General features: G+C 43.0%; 1 protein-coding gene across 6 annotated transcripts in view; it reads left to right on the top strand.

Annotated features, from left to right (window-relative positions):
- Nucleotides 1–1,521: 1,521 nt before the first annotated feature.
- The window catches only part of PRELID2 (PRELI domain containing 2), a 99,956-nt gene continuing 81,444 nt past the window's right edge, over nucleotides 1,522–20,033 (top strand). For 2 of the 6 annotated variants that reach the window (XR_016392784.1, XM_089909455.1), the window contains exons 1-2: nucleotides 1,829–5,879; nucleotides 7,242–7,325. Coding sequence is in view for 2 of the 6 variants with exons in the window: in XM_089909455.1 (XP_089765581.1) it covers nucleotides 5,877–5,879; nucleotides 7,242–7,325 (87 nt within the window). In the remaining 4 variants the exon portion in view is untranslated. The other 4 variants (XR_016392785.1, XR_016392786.1, XR_016392787.1 and 1 more) reach the window with 4 other exon arrangements.

Here is a 20,033-nt window from a genome sequence, read left to right as displayed (position 1 = left end):
TTCAGCTTAAAATATCCTATATGCTAAGGTGCATGTTTTGGGATACTGTGTTCTGAACCTCATCAGCTGGTTGTTAAACACAACTGTAATTAAATATTAAATTATATAAATTTACTATTAAATAAACAATATTTTAAAAGGTAATAGATATCCAAAAAGCTTCCCTTCCTAACTTCATTACTACCTTTACCATGGTCTGTGTTCTTGCAGTTATGTCTATCGTGAGTGGGTGGTGGAAATGACACCATGCTGGTCATTTCAAATTGGCCGTGGTGGGAGTATTTACACCACAAAAATTGCAGCCATTAGACATCAGGGCCTTGTTTTGGTTAGTTTTTTAAAGGAGAGCTGTTTGTTAACCATCTGCAGCCCATGCCTGGATTTGGTGGATAAGTGGAGAGATTGGCCCTCAGCTAAGTGGCAACAGTTTGTCCACAAGAACAGGAGAGAAGGCAGGGCATTTGGACAGGTGGGTAGATAGGTGTGGTAGAGAGATGTTTCCTATTTACTAAGGGAAAAAGGAAACAAGGTAATCACCTGAGAATAAGGCTGGGGAGGGAGGTGTTGGAGGTTTGAAGAGAGAGGAGCCTGGGACAGTAAGTGGGTTAGAGAAATGCAGTGTTTTTGTCTAAGCACCATTAAAAAGGCCCCTTGAGTTTGGTGGTTATGAATCTAAAGAGAGGCCTGGGTGTATAGTTTTCCTCCAGGCCCTTTCAGTGGCTTGGGTGAGGCAGTGAGTAAGTGGAGAGCTGGATTTATCCACGGCTAGGGTTTTGCCAGTCCAGTATGACTATGTGTAAGCGAGATTATAAAATTATAAATGAAAAGGCCACCACCTCAAAGACCTCCCTTATTTATCCGAGCTAAAATCATGCCGCCTGTAACTTTGACCTATTATCCTGCTTCTTTTTCTATTTTGTTAATTGGGTGTTAAATCATCTGACAGCAGGCACTGTGCTTTCCTTACTGCGGAATCCAGTGCCTACCACAGTGCTTGGCACATAGTAGGTGCTCAGGAAGTAACATGTTGGATAAATTATTGGATTAATGGATTCACTTGCTTGCTCCATGGTGTTTAACCTTTCATGAGCGTAGGATTTCCTTACGGAGTCAGATGCAGATACAGGCAATTTTTAAGTACCTGAGATGCAACCTAAAGCCTCAGAGGCAGCTGCCCGGGTAGTGTGAGTAATGCGGTTGTTGGTCTTTGTCACACAGGACTCGGCAACACGAGGGGGGTTATATTACAATCCCTAAACTTGGAGGGAGGGTAGTTTATGTATTTATTATTACTCTTTTTTAGTGCTGCCCATAGCGGCTTAAGGCTCCAGGAGAGGTGATGACAAAAGCCCCAGTGGCAAGGTCCAAGCCTCCAAGGAACTGTGCCGCGGCTCCCGGGCGTATACTTGGGTCCATAGGCGTGGTCGGGGGCGTGGCGTGGCCAGGACGAGGCGTGACCGGCGCGGGGAAGGGCGGGGCCGGGGCCGGGCTGCTCCAGGCGCCTCCAGCCGACACCGCCAGGGGCCCCGGCACCTCCCGCGCCCGCCGCCCGACGGGACGCTGGCGGAAGGGGGCGGGGGCGTGACCGACTGTCTGGTTCTCTGGACAATAAAGTTTAGAAAGTTTGAAGAAGGAGGAGAAAAAACCTCCCACGCCCCTTCGGCTACCCTGGCGCGGACGCCTGCGGCCCGGCACATACAGAGCTCCAGCAGCAGTGTGCTCGCGGAGGCGTGGCAGGCGCGCCGGAATGGGGGTCACCGTGGACGTGCACGAGGTGTTCAAGTACCCCTTCGAGCAGGTGGTCGCCAGCTTCCTCCGAAAGGTATTCCCCCCGCTCCGTCTCGGCCGGGGCTCGCATTCTCACGCGCTGCCCCGGTGGCCCAGCGGTATGCGCTCCGGGCAGCGGGCCCCCGCAGCTCCCCTCACCTCCACTCTGCACCCCTCTGCCCGCTCGGAGGTCCACACCCACGGTCGGTCTCCCCTTCCAACTGCGGGTTTCGCCTCTGGGATGTGCTGGGCGAGGGCGGGGGTGGATTTCCTTGAGAGCTCCCCCACCAGGATGAGGGAAAGGCTCCGTGCGCGGCAACACGTTCACACCCTGCCCCAGCTGTAGGGAGAGTCGCGGGGAACCCAAGTTCTGGAGCCCCGGTGAGGCTGCACAGGGCTTCTCGATCTCTCTAGTACATCATTGACTCCTTCAAAGCTAGTGGAGGCTGTTGAAGCCGTCATCTACCACCTCACCACTTTCTCTTTCATTAACAGCTTGGGACTTTGGGCAGTCCCCATGCCTTAGTTTTGTAATATGTAAAATGGGAAAAATAATAGTAACAACTCAGGAGTTGTGAGGATTCAAGTGAAATAATTCCCGTAAAGTGCTTATCACAGTGACTGATGCTTGCTAAGTTCTTTAAAATATATTGTTGTTCTTTGTGCTACTATAACTGTGCACTCTAGCCTCAATATTCAGTGGCCCTCTTTATCTCAAGGGCTGCTCCTGGGACTGTGGCTCGTAACAGTAGAATGGGAAATTTCTTTCTAGTCTGGTTCTGCCTTTAGTTAGTTCACTTGATGACCTTGGTCAAGGGTCATTTTCTCTCCAGGCTTCAGTTTCTGCATCTAAGATGTGTCCACTTAAAAAAGATGCACAACCTAAAAGTTGAGAATTATGTTTTATCGGGCAGACTTGCTGAGGACTTAAGCCTGGATACAGCCTCTGAGATAGCTCCTTGGGGCTGGTCTGAGGAGGTAAGGGAGGGGCCAGGATATATAGGAGTTCAAACAAAAAAAAGGATAGTTGACCATACAAAGATTACTGCTAATTAAAGAAAACGGGACATCTCAAGTTAATGAAATTAGTGTTTTTCTGTGTATGGAACAATGCAAGAGTATGGGCTCATTGAAATTCCTTTGATAAGTGCCTTAACTATCTAGGACCTGTATCCTGTTTTTCTCTGTCCTGAATCCCCTCAGGGTGCACCGCTGGGGATGGCTGCAGAGGCTGAAGGACTTATGGCCACAACATCGTTTGTTCACTGAAATGGCAGGTGACATTTTTTGTCCACAGATGAGTGTTGTATCAGATCTTCTTTCGGCTTTCACGATCTTGAGGAAGATTTGCAAGAATTGTAATTTGCCTTGGACAGCTGCCACCGGCAGTGCTCCCGGTGTGCCACCTGGAAGCCGGGAGATGGATTTTTTTAAGTGATAAGACCTGACCTCCATTAGAGGATGCACTTGGGGGCCCAGGTCACAAAGGAGTGAGTAGGACCCTGGTTAACATGATGTTGCCATGGAGGCCTTTTGGGCGGGGGAGTGTCAGCTGGTTAATATTGTTAATTATCTGCTGTATGTAGTACCTGGTACCTACTAGGTGCTCAGTACAAATCTGATGAATGATGAATGAATAAATGAATGAATAAATGAATTACAGATGTGCTGTAGACTTTGCCTTAGGCTAGGCTTCTGGGCCCTAAAGAGAAAAAGCCAACACCCCATTTTTGTTTTAGGGCTGGCACTTTGGAGTGTGGATTCTCCAGTGTCACTGCCCCTTTGGAAAGCCTTTCTGGATTGTCCTCATCAGGAGGCAATCTCTGCCTTGTCAGAGCTGGAGGGACACTTTGGGCCTCAGTGACCGTCTTCTGCAGTGTTGGGTAGTTACTACTGCATGTGTCTTTTCCCTCATTAGACTCTAACCTTCCTCGGGGTAGGTCTCACTCCTGAAGAAGCACGTAGCACAGTGCCAAGCTCTCATTTAGAGAGTACTTGGTATGTGTCAAGCTTCTGGGCTAAATGCTTTTCTTTCATTCAGCAGGTGTTTAGAGACACTTTGTGTGCCAGGCTCCGCGCTGGGTGTAGGGCACCACAGACAGACTCTCTTCTCATGGAGCTGATGGTCTCTGGTGGGTGAGACTGACATTAATAAATGATTAACAAGTGAACACGTAACTCCAGCTGATGATGTGTATTTACACAGGGAAAGTTCACAGTGTTGTGAAGTCCCGGAGGGTGGCATTAGGGAAGACTTCTTCGAGAAAGTGACATTTGTGAAGTGATGGCTGAAACGTGAGACGAGTTTCCTAGGCCAGCGGGGCGGGGGAGGAAGTGCTGTCATACGTTATCGTTTTTACTCCTCCCAGCAGCTTCAGGAAGTAGTTATGATTGACTTCCATTCCATGGTCTGGAGAAACTGCGGTTCAGATTCCAAGTTCCCACAGCTAGCAAGTGGGAGAGCCAGGATTTCAACACATCTGACTCCAAGCTCACACCCCCGAATCACCAGGCTGTGGTGCCTTGCACATAATAGACACTCAGATAAACACTGAAGGAATACAGTGCTGTAGACTCTACTTTGTGTGCTCTTTATCCAGTCTCAGTTTCCTTTTGCCTGCAGTCTTCTCTCAGGGTCTATTCATCTCCGACCGGTTGTGCCTGGTCTAAGGTATAGCTTTGAAGGTGCGAGGGTGAGAAAATGCATTGTTTTGGTTATCTGCTGTGTAACAGATCACCCTAGTGATTTAGTGGCCTAAACCAATGGTAAGCTTTTGATGGAAAGCTTTTAATTCTCACATTTCTACGAGTTGACTGGGCTCAGGTGGGCAGTTTTTAGGTGCCATGTGTTATAGCTGAGGTCGCTTCTCTAGCTGGGTTCAGTTAGGATCTGGAAGAGTTCTTTTTTTTTTTGGCGGTACGCGGGCCTTTCACTGTTGTGGCCTCTCCCGTTGCGGAGCACAGGCTCCGGACGCGCAGACTCAGCGGCCATGGCTCACGGGCCCAGCAGCTCCGCGGCATGTGGGATGTTCCCAGACCGGGCCACGAACCCGCGTCGCCCGTATCGGCAGGCGGACTCTCAACCACTGCGCCACCAGGGAAGCCCTGGAAGAGTTCTTATCCAATACTTAGCAAAGTGCCTGGCACATAGTAAGTAAAAACTGAGGAGGACATTTTGGAAGGTAAGGCTAGGGAAAGTGGAGGAGAACATTTGCAGAAAAGGTCTAGGGGTGGGACAGTGTTATCTCTATGGACATTACACTTGCATTCTTTCTATTCACAAGGCAGTCCTTCAGAGATCCCTGGATGGGGCTATGTGACTGTCTCTAGGATGTCGGTAAATTCAGTTGCTCTGAGAATTTTCACCTTATTTTACATTATTCATTCATTTTTCTTTTCTTTTCTCTCTCTCTTTTTCTTTTTTGGCTGCGCGGCATGCGGGATCTTAGTTCCCTCACCAGGGATCGAACCTGTGCCCCCTGCAGTAGAAGCGAGGAGTCTTAACCACTGGACCGCCAGGGAGGTCCCCACCTTACGTTATTTAAAGCCATGAACTGGAAGTCAGTACACCTGGATTCCAATCATTGTGCTTCCTTCATTAAAAGCAGTTTTGAGGTGACCTTGGGAAACAGTTTTCACCAGCCTATACTGTGCCCTTGAGCAAATTAGAAAGGGGCATCATCTAGGTGGTCTACACCCAGAAGCTCACAGTAAATGGGGCTAGTGGGAGGTGTATGGGGCTACTTATGCAAGTTAGAAAAACGTGCTCCTCCTTCTAGGTGCCCAATGGCCTGCTTGACTGGAAAACCTTGTGCAGTGAGCAACATGCACAACCTTATGAGACAACCCTACTGTCTTAATTTCTTATCTGTGAAATGATATGCTGTGTACCCCACCAGTCTCCCAGGATTGTTGTGAGGATCAGATGTGTAACAGTTTGACAAGCATATGTTTCTTTTAAAGCATAAGGTAGTAAGAATGATCCCTTTGGCAAAATACCTTTTATTTTTCTTTAAGTCTTTTTGTATTTTTTTTTTGTTCAAAGGAAAGCACTTGGCAGAAGGGACAATCATAGGATCTCTGGGAAGCATTTAATCTGATTTTGCACAATGGTATGTTTGAAGGTGCTACAGCACTGAGGAAGTTCTATTTTAAATAGAGTCTACTGATCTCTGGCTTTTGGTATGTTAGGGCTTGCCTTCCAAGTTATAATATCCTGCTATTTTTAAAACCTGAGGAATGTTTGCTCTTCTTACACCTGCCTGTTGGATACTACAGGCAAAATATTAGCTACATGCTTTCAAAGCTAAGTGGCACCTTGAAAGCAAAGACCACAATACTCTTTGTTCGTGGAGTGCAATGTTTCTCGTTGAACTCTTCATGGAGGAGTGCTGTGAAAACCAAAATGGTTTATTCATAAGATGCTAAACTGTACTTTCCATGAACTACAGTGTCAGTGCTCTTGACAGTGTGTTTTGGTTTCTTTCTTTGAATGACTCTTAGCTTTCTAGTTCTCATCGTTTATAGCCGTTTCCTTCGTTTTACTTAAAACCATCTGCAAAGAGAACACACTGTTGCATAGATGGATATAGCAGCTGATAGGCTTACTCATCTCTGGAAGCTAACATGGGTCCGTTTAATGGGCTTGCCTTGCATGAGCTGGATTCCTAGATTTTCTAAAAATTTCTTCCGAAAAGACTTCCTAAATTTTGTCTACCTGAAATTTAAAGTCATACAAAAGGCCATTATGTGGCCTGGATTTTTCTTGTTTATTCTTAAATGAGGCCAGAGAAGCTACAGTTTTTCTTAGCATAGAATTGTTGAGGCTGATTTTCTTGTTATGCTGTAGGTAAAAGAGTCAGTGTGAATAGAGTGTAAGCTTCGTGGGTGGAGATTTTATCATCTGTTCCTGATGTATCTCAAGTATCCAAAGAGATCCTGGAACATAGTAGGGACTCAGCAAATCCTTATTGAATGAATGAGTGAAATACTGTCTTCAGGATTTAGCCTTATGTAATTTCAGACCAAAGCCCGTGTGGATTCAGTAACATGTCCTTACTCTGGGTACTGTAATCAAAGGGACAGATTAAAATAATTTCTTTGCTTCAACACAGTGGCCTCGGATTTTATTTATTCTAGCCAGGAGCTTGATGTTGTGAACAAAATGGTTTGAATGTTTACCCTTAAACTCAGAAAGGGGATTTATGAATGGCTATTTCCATTTAGAGTAGAAAGTTGATTGGGTAATTAATAATGTTTCCATTTCTGATCCTATTTTTTCTTCCTTGCGTATCTGACACATGTGTGGAACATCTCTCCCTACAGAGCTCCTGAAATATTGGGAGTGGACCCGTATTTCCAAAATAAGTGATTTGAAAATGATAGGCCTGGGTTAGCATAATGGTTATTTATCTTTTTGTTCACACTATAATAGTCTTTCTTCACTTTTATCTTCCTATCCTCAATTCTACTAGAAAATTAGGCGCAACGGAAAGAAGGTGAAGACAGGAAGAGCGTGGGCTCTGACATCAGCCAGGTGTCGGGGTGCTTCTAGCTGTGTGAGTTTGGGCAAGTCAGCTCATTTTTCTATGCCTCAGTTTTATCATCTGCATAATATTAGTCATGTCTTCTGGAGTTGTTGGGAGAAAGTAAGTTGGATAATGCACACGGTTGCGTACAATATACATAGTTTAATGTCACCACACAGTAGGTGCTTTAGTACTTGTTTAAAACAAGTACTTTTAAAGTACTTGTTAAAAATCGTTATAGTAATACTAACAGAAATAATTTATGACATGTAAATCCATGAACTTGAAAATAAAAAGCTGAGAGAAGTAGTCTGCGGAAATCTTTTTGACTTGGAGTAATTAAAGGGAGAGTAAGCATGAATAAAGGTGCGTATTTGAATTATGACTTTTTTTTTTTTTTTTTTTTTTGCGGTACACGGGCCTCTCACTGTTGTGGCCTCTCCCGTTGCGGAGCACAGGCTCCGGACGCGCAGGCTCAGCGGCCATGGCTCACGGGCCCTGCCGCTCCGTGGCATGTGGGATCTTCCCGGACCGGGGCACGAACCTGTGTACCCGGCATCGGCAGGCGGACTCTCAACCACTGCGCCACCAGGGAAGCCCCGAATTATGACTTATTTTTAAAATGTCATTTAAATAATATTAAAGCATACTTAGTGAGTTACCTAGTAGAGGTTGTGGCTTAATCAGTGCCTGAAAGATAGGAAAATTTTAACTATCAAAGTATAGTAGTTAAACATTCATTATATGTCTCCTAATAGAAATCCACAATAGGTCTGTGTATCGTTTGGCCCCTGGGAGATGAAAAGCTAAATAAAACATAGCCCTGGCCTCAAGGAGCTCACTGTCAAAGGGGACAAAGGGAAATAAATTAATTTTTGTGATAAGTGCCTTCTCAGGGGCATATCACAGACATACAGTGTGGTGCAAGATTCATGTTTTAATTATAAATCTGTAAGAGCTTTTAGAGTACTTAGAGTTTGTTGCCTTTTTTAAAAGTAAGTATTCTCTCTATTCTCTTCTCCAGTGTGGCGCTTTCCTTAATGCTAGTGGGCAGGGATGTGTCAAGGAGTCCTTGTCGTATCTTCTACAAATTCTGCAATGGTAAAGCATGAGCTTGTGAGGTTTTACTAGTCTAGGAAAATAAGAAATATCTTTTAGTAATTTTTGAGTAATCATTTAAATATATCTGGATTGCAAATGGACACTAATAGTATACTTAATACGATACCACAGTAAGTTACAAGATAAAGACTGAAGTCTTGAAAGTAAGTTTTCAAAAATATTGAGTCATTTTTTAGTAGCAAAACCAGTAAGGTGCCAGGTGTTACACTTTACATAAAATTATTTCCTTGAATTCCTATAACAACTCTTTGAGGTAGATTGTTTTGTTTTGTTTTGTTTTTGTTTTTCTAATTTTACAGATGAGAAAACTGTGAATGACTGAGATAATTTGCCAGAGACTCCCATAGGTGGGCTTCAACTGAGGTCTCTTAGATTCTAAACCTCATTCTGTTTCCCAGACTGTCTTTATTTTACTTTCATTTATTTCTTAACTTTTCATTTAGAAATAATTCGACTTACGAAATGTTGCAAAAACAGACAGAAAATTCGTGTCCTTAACTTCCTCAAACCACTATATGATTTTTAAAATCAGGGAATTAACACTGGTACCGTGTTAACTGTCCTATAAACATTATTCAAATTTTGGCACTTGTTTACTAATACGATTTTTTTTTCAGTCTAGGATTCAATCCAGGATCCCACATTACATTTAGTTGTTGTATCTTAGTCTCCTCGTCAGTTCCTTAGTCCTTTCTGGACCATGGTGCTTTCCAAGAGTACTGATTAGTTACTTTGTAGACTTTGTAACTTTAAATGCATTGGGTTTGTGTATGCATTTTAAAAAAAAAATAGATCTTTATTGGAATATAATTGTTTTACAATACTGTGTTAGTTTGTGTTGCACACCAAAGTGAATCAGCCATACGCATACATATGTCCCCAAATGCCCTCCTTCTTGAGCCTCCCTCCCATCCTCCCTGTCCCACCCCTCTAGGTCATCGCAAAGCACCGAGCTGATCTCCCTGAGCTGTGCTGCTGCTTCCCACTAGCTATTTTACGTTCAGTAGTGTACATATGTCCATGGTACTCTCACTTTACCCCAGCTTCCCCCTCCCTGCCCCCGTGTCCTCAAGTCCATTCTCTATGTCTACGTCTTTATTCCTGCCCTGCCACTAGGTTCATCAGTATCATTTATTTATTTTTTTTTTAAGATTCCATATATATGTGTTAGCATTACAGTATTTGTTTTTCTCTTCCTGATTTACTTCACTCTGTATGACAGACTCTAGGTCCATCCATCTCACTACAAATAACTCAGTTTCCTTTCTTTTTATGGCTAATATTCCATTGTATATATGTGCCACATCTTTGTCCATTCATCTGTCGTTGGACATTTAGGTTGGTTCCATGTCTTGGCTATTGTAAATAGTGCTGCATTTAATGTTTAGGGAAGAGGATTTTCCTTGGTGTCACAATTGTATGAATGATTCTTTTTAATAAACTTCATTATGTCATTGCCAATTATTGGGACATTTTGGTATGAATGAGCGTGAAGTGATGTTGGTTGGCCTTTGTTTAGAATCATAACTTGTCCCACCAGAAGGGCCTTTGAGGATCATCTGGTGGTCTTCCACCCGGGCTTCACAGATGGCAGCATCACAGTCTGCACATCTTGCCTCCTTGTCCTTTGTTTCTTCTACTTCATCCTCCTACTGCGAAGGCCAACGAACAGCCATTCAAAATGTCTGTTGACTTAAATGTGTTTAGTCTTTGACATTTTGACTAATCATTTGGTCTTGGTATAAAGTCAACTTTGCTTTTCTTTTAAGATAGACAATAGTATGTAGCTCATAAAGGGAATTTGGCACAGCTCGCAGTGATTTCTTTGTGTAGTTAGATGCCATATCTCTTTTCAACAGCTCCATCCCTTTGTGTGTACATGTTTGGCATCAGCCTGGGTAGCAGAGATTCCCTTAATGCTTATAAAACTGATATGTTAATATACCAGACTTACTTTAGGTCTCCCTGGCCTTCTTTGAAGGACTAATACAGATATATCAGCTTAACTGCTTCCTCGTGCTCTCTTGGATAATGCCAGTTGGAAGTTCGTAAACAATGGCTTCTTTGGAGGTCGTTGACTTTTTTGGTGGGAGTATTATAAAAGGCAGGCATAGACTTCTGAGCTTTTTGGAAAGTTGTGTCTTTCTTTTCTTTTCTTTTTTTTTTTTTTTTTGTGGTACGCGGGCCTCTCACTGTTGTGGTCTCTCCCGTTGCGGAGCAGGCTCAGCGGCCATGGCTCACGGGCCCAGCCGCTCCGCGGCATGTGGGATCTTCCCAGACCGGGGCAGGAACCCGTGTCCCCTGCATCGGCAGGCGGACTCTCAACCACTGCGCCACAAGGGAAGCCCCTTTCTGTTTTTAAAAATATTAATTATTTATTTATTTGGCTGCATGAGGTCGTAGTTGCGGCATGCATGTGGGATCTAGTTCCCTGACCAGGGATCGAACCCTGGCCCCCTGCATAGGGAGTTTGGAGTCTTAACCACTGGACCACCGAAGTCCTGGAAAGTTGATATGTTAATAACTCCTTACTCTCTTAAGAGTCGGCTTTATGAAAGCTTATTATATTTTCCCCCTGTAAATAAGAAACGTAAATATACCCTATCTTCATGGACCTACTCCCAGAAATATACTGAATGTTATTCCTGTAGTTAGATGGACTCTATTTCTTGACCTCTCACTCTTCATAGCTATGTATTTGTTTTAATGTGTATTTTGTTTTTTACCCATTATTTTGAAATTTTTTGCCTCTTGCCTTTTTTTTTTTTTTTTTTTTTTTTTTTTTTTTTTTTTTAAACACCTTTATTGGGGTATAATTGCTTTACAATTGTGTGTTAGTTTCTGCTTTATAACAAAGTGAATCAGTTATACATATACATATGTTCCCATATGTCTTCCCTCTTGCGTCTCCCTCCCTCCCACTCTCCCTATCCCACCCCTCCAGGCTGTCACAAAGCACCGAGCTAATATCCCTGTGCCTTGCGGCTGCTTCCCCCTAGCTATCTACCTTACTACGTTTGTTAGTGTGTATATGTCCATGACTCTCTCTCACCCTGTCAAAGCTCACCCTTCCCCCTCCCCATATCCTCAAGTCCGTTCTCCAGTAGGTCTGCGTCTTTATTCCTGTCTTACCCCTAGGTTCTTCATGACATTTTTTTTTCCCCTTAAATTCCATATATATGCGTTAGCATACGGTATTTGTCTTTTTCTTTCTGACTTACTTCACTCTGTATGACAGACTCTAGGTCTATCCACCTCATTACAAATAGCTCAATTTCGTTTCTTTTTATGGCTGAGTAATATTCCATTGTATATATGTGCCACATCTTCTTTATCCATTCATCCGATGATGGGCGCTTAGGTTGTTTCCATCTCCGGGCTATTGTAAATAGAGCTGCAATGAACATTTTGGTACATGACTCTTTTTGAGTTTTGGTTTCCTCAGGGTATATGCCCAGTAGTGGGATTGCTGGGTCATATGGTAATTCTATTTGTAGTTTTTTAAGGAACCTCCATACTGTTCTCCATAGTGGCTGAACCAATTCACATTCCCACCAGCAGTGCAAGAGTGTTCCCTTTTCTCCACACCCTCTCCAGCATTTATTGTTTCTAGATTTTTTGATGATGGCCATTCTGACTGGTGTGAGATGATATCTCATTGTAGTTTTGATTTGCATTTCTCTAATGATTAATGATGTTGAGCATTCTTTCATGTGTTTGTTGGCATTCTGTATATCTTCTTTGGAGAAATGTCTATTTAGGTCTTCTGCCCATTTTTGGATTGGGTTGTTTGTTTTTTTGTTATTGAGCTGCATGAGCTGCTTGTAAATTTTGGAGATTAAACCTTAGTCAGTTGCTTCATTTGCAAATATTTTCTCCCATTCTGAGGGTTGTCTTTTGGTCTTGATTATGGTTTCCTTTGCTGTGCAAAAGCTTTGAAGTTTCATTAGGTCCCATTTGTTTATTTTTGTTTTTATTTCCATTACTCTAGGAGGTGGGTCAGAAAGGATCTTGCTGTGATTTATGTCATAGAGTGTTCTGCCTATGTTTTCCTCTAAGAGTTTGATAGTTTCTGGCCTTACATTTAGGTCTTTAATCCATTTTGAGCTTATTTTTGTGTATGGTGTTAGGGAGTGATCTAATCTCATACTTTTACATGTACCTGTCCAGTTTTCCCAGCACCATTTATTGAAGAGGCTGTCCTTTCTCCACTGTACATTCCTGCCACCTTTATCAAAGATAAGGTGTCCATATGTGCGTGGGTTTATCGCTGGGCTTTCTATCCTGTTCCATTGATCTATATTTCTGTTTTTGTGCCAGTACCATACTGTCTTGATTACTGTAGCTTTGTAGTATAGTCTGAAGTCAGGGAGCCTGATTCCTCCAGCTCCTTTTTTCGTTCTCAAGATTGCTTTGGCTATTCGGGGTCTTTTGTGTTTCCATACAAATTGTGAAATTTTTTGTTCTAGTTCTGTGAAAAATGCCAGTGGTAGTTTGATAGGGATTGCATTGAATCTGTAGATTGCTTTGGGTAGTAGAGTCATTTTCACAATGTTGATTCTTCCCATCCAAGAACATGGTATATCTCTCCATCTATTTGTATCATCTTTAATTTCTTTCATCAGTGTCTTATAATTTTCTGCATACAGGTCTTTCGTCTCCTTAGGTAGGTTTATTCCTAGATATTTTATTCTTTTTGTTGCAATGGTAAATGGGAGTGTTTTCTTGATTTCACTTTCAGATTTTTCATCATTAGTATATAGGAATGCCAGAGATTTCTGTGCATTAACTTTGTATCCTGCTACTTTACCAAATTCATTGATTAGCTCTAGTAGTTTTCTGGTAGCATCTTTAGGATTCTCTATGTATAGTATCATGTCATCTGCAAACAGTGACAGCTTTACTTCTTCTTTTCCAATTTGGATTCCTTTTATTTCCTTTTCTTCTCTGATTGCTGTGGCTAAAACTTCCAAAACTATGTTGAATAAGAGTGGTGAGAGTGGGCAACCTTGTCTTGTTCCTGATCTTAGTGGAAATGCTTTCAGTTTTTCACCATTGAGGATGATGTTTGCTGTGGGCTTGTCATATATGGCCTTTATTATGTTGAGGAAAGTTCCCTCTATGCCTACTTTCTGCAGGGTTTTTAGCATAAATGGGTGTTGAATTTTGTCAAAAGCTTTCTCTGCATCTATTGAGATGATCATATGGTTTTTCTCTTTCAATTTGTTAATATGGTTTATCACATTGATAGATTTGCGTATATTGAAGAATCCTTGCATTCCTGGAATAAACCCCACTTGATCATGGTGTATGATCCTTTTAATGTGCTGTTGGATTCTGTTTGCTAGTATTTTGTTGAGGATTTTTGCATCTATGTTCATCAGTGATATTGGCCTGTAGTTTTCTTTCTTTGTGACATCCTTGTCTGGTTTTGGTATCAAGGTGATGGTGGCCTCGTAGAAGGAATTTGGGAGTGTTCCTCCCTCTGCTATATTTTGGAAGAGTTTGAGAAGGATAGGTGTTAGCTCTTCTCTAAACGTTTGATAGAATTCACCTGTGAAGCCATCTGGTCCTGGGCTTTTGTTTGTGGGAAGATTTTTAATGACAGTTTCAATTTCAGTGCTTGTGATTGGTCTGTTCATATTTTCTATTTCTTCCTGATTCAGTCTTGGCAGGTTGTGCATTTCTAAGAATTTGTCCATTTCTTCCAGATTGTCCATTTTATTGGCATAGAGTTGCTTGTAGTAATCTCTTATGATTTTTTTTTATTTCTGCAGTGTCAGTTGTTACTTCTCCTTTTTCATTTCTAATTCTATTGATTTGAGTCTTCTCCCTTTTTTTCTTGATGAGTCTGGCTAGTGGTTTATCTATTTTGTTTATCTTCTCAAAGAACCAGCTTTTAGTTTTATTGATCTTTGCTATCGTTTCCTTCATTTCTTTTTCATTTATTTCTGATCTGATTTTTATGATTTCTTTCCTTCTGCTAGCTTTGGGGTTTTTTTGTTCTTCTTTCTCTAATTGCTTGAGGTGCAAGGTTAGGTTGTTTATTCGAGATGTTTCCTGCTTCTTAAGGTGGGCTTGTATTGCTATACACTTCCCCCTTAGAACTGCTTTTGCTGCATCCCATAGGTTTTGGGTCGTTGTGTCTCCATTGTCATTTGTTTCTAGGTATTTTTTTATTTCCTCTTTGATTTCTTCAGTGATCACTTCATTATTAAGTAGTGTATTGTTTAGCTTCCATGTGTTTGTATTTTTTACAGATCTTTTCCTGTAATTGATATCTAGTCTCATGGCGTTGTGGTCAGAAAAGATACTTGATACAATTTCAATTTTCTTAAATTTACCAAGGCTTGATTTGTGACCCAAGATATGGTCTATCCTGGAGAATGTTCCATGAGCACTTGAGAAAAATGTGTATTCTGTTGTTTTTGGATGGAGTGTCCTATAAATATCAATTAAGTCCATCTTGTTTAATGTATCATTTAAAGCTTGTGTTTCCTTATTTATTTTCATTTTGGATGATCTGTCCATGGGTGAAAGTGGGGTGTTAAAGTCCCCTACTATGAATGTGTTACTGTCAATCTCCCCTTTTATGGCTGTTAGTATTTGCCTTATGTATTGAGGTGCTCCTATGTTGGGTGCATAAATATTTACAATTGTTATATCTTCTTCTTGGATCGATCCCTTTATCATTATGTAGTGTCCTTCTTTGTCTCTTGTAATAGTCCTTATTTTAAAGTCTATTTTGTCTGATATGAGAATTGCTACTCCAGCTTTCTTTTGGTTTCCATTTGCATGGAATATCTTTTTCCATCCCCTTATTTTCAGTCTGTATGTGTCTCTAGGTCTGAAGTGGGTCTCTTGTAGACAGCATATATAAGGGTCTTGTTTTTGTATCCATTCAGCCAATCTGTGTCTTTTGGTGGGAGCATTTAGTCCATTTACATTTAAGGTAATTATCGATATGTATGTTCCTATTCCCATTTTCTATATTGTTTTGGGTTCGTTATTATAGGTCTTTTCCTTCTCTTGTGTTCCTTGTCTAGAGAAGTTCCTTTAGCATTTGCTGTAAAGCTGGTTTGGTGGTGCTAAACTCTCTCAGCTTTTGCTTGTCTGTAAAGGTTTTAATTTCTCCATCAAATCTGAATGAGATCCTTGCTGGGTAGAGTAGCCTTGGTTGCAGGTTTTTCTCCTTCATCACTTTCAGTATGTCCTGCCACTCCCTTCTGGCTTGTAGGGTTTCTGCTGAGAGATCAGCTGTTAACCTTATGGGGATTCCCTTGTGTGTTATTTGCTGTTTTTCCCTTGCTGCTTTTAATATGCTTTCTTTGTATTTAATTTTTGACAGTTTGATTAATATGTGTCTTGGCGTATTTCTCCTTGTATTTATCCTGTATGGGACTCTCTGTGCTTCCTGGACTTGATTAACTATTTCCTTTCCCATATTAGGGAAGTTTTCAACTATAATCTCTTCAAATATTTTCTCAGTCCCTTTCTTTTTCTCTTCCTCTTCTGGAACCCCTATAATTCGAATGTTGGTGCGTTTAATGTTGTCCCAGAGGTCTCTGAGACTGTCCTCAGTTCTTTTCATTCTTTTTTCTTTATTCTGCTCTGCAGTAGTTATTTCCACTATTTTATCTTCCAGGTCACTTATCCGTTCTTCTGCCTCAGTTATTCTGTTATTGATCCCATCTAGAGTACTTTTAATTTCATTTATTGCGTTGTTCATCATTGCTTGTTTCATCTTTATTTCTTCTAGGTCCTTGTTAACTGCTTCTTGCATTTTGTCCATTCTACTTCCAAGATTTCGGATCATCCTTACTATCATTATTCTGAATTCTTTTTCAGGTAGACTGCCTATTTCCTCTTCATTTGTTAGGTCTGGTGCATTTTTATCTTGCTCCTTCATCTGCTGTGTGTTTTTCTGTCTTCTCATTTTGCTTATCTTACTGTGTTTGGGGTCTCCTTTTTGCAGGCTGCACGTTCGTAGTTCCCGTTGTTTTTGATGTCTGTCTCCAGTGGCTAAGGTTGTTTCAGTGGGTTGTGTAGGCTTCCTGGTGGAGGGGACTAGTGCCTGTGTTGTGGTGGATGAGGCTGGATCTTGTCTCTCTAGTGGGCAGGTTCACGTCTGGTGGTGTGTTTTGGGGTGTCTGTGGCCTTATTATGATTTTAGGCAGCCTCTCTGCTAATGGGTGGGGTTGTGTTCCTGTTTTGCTAGTTGTTTGGCATAGGTTGTCTAGCACTGTGGCTTGCTGGTCGTTGAGTGAAGCTGGGTGCTGGTGTTAAGATGGAGGTCACTGGGAGATTTCCACCGTTTAATATTATGTGGAGCTGGGAGGTCTCTTGTTGACCAGTGTCCTGAAGTTGGCTCTCCTACCTCAGAGGCAGAGCCCTGACTCCTGGCTGGAGCACCAAGAGCCTTTCATCCACACGGCTCAGAATAAAAGGGAGAAAAAGTAGAGAGAATTAGTAGAAGTATGAGGAAAGAAAGAAGGAAAGGAGGAAAGGAAGGAAGGAAGAAAGAAGCAAAGAAGGAAAGAAAGGAGGGAGGGAGGGAGGAAGGAAGGAAGGAAGGAAGGAGGGAAAGAAGGAAAAAAGACAGAAAGAAAGAAGATACAGTAAAAATAAAATAAAGTATAATATAGTTATTGAATTAAAAAATATTTAGAAAAAAAAAAAAAAAGAGGGACGGATAGAACCTTAGGACAAATGTTGGAAGCAAAGCTATACAGAGAAAATCTTATACAGAAGCATACACATACACCTTCACAAAAAGAGGTAAAGGGGGAAAAATCATAAATCTTGCTCTCAGAGACCACCTCCTCAATTTGGGGTGATTCGTTGTCTAAAGGAGGGAAGGACGGAAAGAAAGAAAGAAAGAAGGAACGACGGTAAAGTATAATAAAGTTATTACAATTAAAATTAATTATTGAGAAAAAAAATTTTTTTTTTTTTAAAAACCATGGACGGATAGAGCCCTAGGACAAATGGTGGAAGCAAGAGTATACAGACAAGATGTCACACATAAGCATACACGTACACATTCACAAAAAGAGGAGAAGGGAAAAAAATCATAGATCTCGCTCCTAAATTCCACCTCTTCAATTTGGGATCATTCCTTGTCTATTCAGGTATTCCACAGATGCAGGGTATATCAAGTTGATTGTGGAGCTTTAATCCTCTGCTTCTGAGGCTGCTGGGAAAGATTTCCCTTTCTCTTCTTTGTTCTCACAGCTCACAGGAGCTCAGCTTTGGATTTGGCCCTGCCTCTGCGTGTAGGTCGCTGGAGGGCGTCTGTTTTTTGCTCAGACAGGACGGGGTTAAAGGAGCCGCTGATTCGGGGGCTCAGGCTCACTCAGGCCGGGGGTGGGGGGGGGAAGGAGGGGCACTGCGTGCGGGGCGGGCCTGCGGCGTCAGAGGCGGCGTGACGTTGCGGCAGAGGCCGGCGTGACGTTGCACCAGCCTGAGGCCCGCCGTGCGTTCTCCCGGGGAAGTTGTCCCTGGTTCCCGGGAACCTGGCAGTGGCGGGCTGCACAGGCTCCGCAGAAGAGGGGTGTGGAGAGTGACCTGTGCTCGCACACAGGCCCCTTGGTGGCGGCAGCAGCAGCCTTAACGTCTCCCGCCCGTCTCTGGGGTCCGCGCTTTCAGCCGCGGCTCGCGCCCGTCTCTGGGGTTCGCGCTTTTTGCCGCGGCTCGCGCCCGTCTCTGGGGTCCGCGCTTTTAGCCACGGCTCGCGCCGGTCTCTGGGGTTCGCGCTTTTTGCCGCGGCTCGCGCCCGTCTCTGGGGTTCGCGCTTTTAGCCGCGGCTCGCGCCCGTCTCTGGAGTTCCTTTAAGCAGCGCTCTTAAACCCCTCTCCTCGCGCACCAGGAAACAAAGAGGGAAGAAAAAGTCTCTTGCCTCTTCGGCAGGTGCAGGCTTTTCCCCGAACTCCCTCCCGGCTAGTCGTGGTGCACTAACCCCTTCAGGCTATGTTCAAGCCGCCAACCCCAGTCCTCTCCCTGCGCTCCGTCCAAAACCGAAACCCGAGCTTCAGCTCGCAGCCCCGCCCGCCCCGGCGGGTGAGCAGACAAGCCTCTCGGGCTGGTGAGTGCCGGTCGGCACCGATCCTCTGTGCGGGAATCTCCCCGCTTTGCCCTCCGCACCCGTCGCTGTGCACTACTCCTCGGTCCCGAAGCCCCCCCCTCCGCCTCCCGCAGTCTCCGCCCGCGGAGGGGCTTCCTAGTGTGTGGAAACTTTTCCTCCTTCACAGCTCCCTCCCACTGGCGCAGGTGCCGTCCTTATTCTTTTGTCTCTGTTTTTTCTTTTTTTCTTTTGCCCTACCCAGGTACGTGGGGAGTTTCTTGCCTTTTGGGAGGTCTGAGGTCTTCTGCCAGCCTTCAGTAGGTGTTCTGTAGGAGTTGTTCCACGTGTAGATGTATTTCTGGTGTATCCGTGGGGAGGAAGGCGATCTCCGCGTCTTACTCTTCCTACAGCGTTGATTGATTCCCCCTCTTGCCTTTTAATATGTAAAACACATGAAAGCAAGGTATATGACAGTGTAGGAGAGTCTATGTTTTACTCTTGTTAGACTGTTACATACATATAATATAAGCAGTGATATTTGCAACACATTTATGTCTTGGGGAAAGGGAAGGGATTAGTTTATACATTCTGTGAAGAATGTAAAAATTATAAGTAAATTCAGAATGAACTCAAATATACCTTGAAAAATCCCTTGTGTCACCCAGAAAGTATGGCAAATGTGCAGAGCCCTGTGCAGTAATTATTAGCCACTGCAGTTTGTGGTCCACTGATTGAGGTCCAAGGATGGCAAGGGTTTTTGGTAGATATTTGGGTCATGAGTCCACTTTGCTTCCATGAAAGCCACTAGTGTGGAGCGGGGACCGGAAGATCCCAGGGTTGCCCTGCTCGTGTGCAGGTCTTATGCCATTATGTTTTTAACATGGAGACTCCTTATCTTAACACTTGTTAAGAGATTTACTCATTTTGAGGAGGACAAAATGAGATAATACATATGGTGACCTCTAATACGGCACTCTGCACGAGCAAAGTAGATGTGCAATTAAGTCTTTGATGGGCTTGATCCTGATCTAGCTTAACCCTTTCCACTGTCACACTGTGTTTGTACAGGTGTCCAGAAAAACCTGGTTACCTGCTTCCTGTCTTCCCAATTGGCATTCCTGGTGGTGACCCTCTCTGAGCAGCCCTCCCTCTCTCGACCCCGTATTAGCTGACTTCAGATACATTTTTGTGAATTCAATCATGAATATTCAAGTTACCGCAATATGGTGTCAGAAAATTTTGAGTAATGCCAGGTAGGGGGCGCCTCAGCACAATAAATCTTTATTTTAAAAGAAGTTAAAATATATGCCTTTCATGTCATGGTATTTAGCTATTGTAAATAAACCTCTGATTTCTTTTTCCATTCTCGTATGGAAGGAGACTCGAGGCTCACGTCTCTTCAACTCCAAAAGTAGTTGCATAGGAAAATGCCTTGAATCTTGCAAATGAGTTTACTAGAGTGAATAGCTTAGGATTTCTTGTGTTTGGCTGAGGCAACTTCCATTTTACTTTGTAATTTGCAAGAATTGTCTAATGAGTAACCCTTAAGTATT

Source organism: Delphinapterus leucas, chromosome 3 (genome assembly GCF_059928025.1).
Source record: "Delphinapterus leucas isolate spDelLeu-1000000601 "Yukka" chromosome 3, BTC_Dleu_Yukka2, whole genome shotgun sequence".
Lineage (NCBI taxonomy): Eukaryota > Metazoa > Chordata > Mammalia > Artiodactyla > Monodontidae > Delphinapterus > Delphinapterus leucas.
This window is presented reverse-complemented; position numbering and strand designations above follow the sequence as displayed.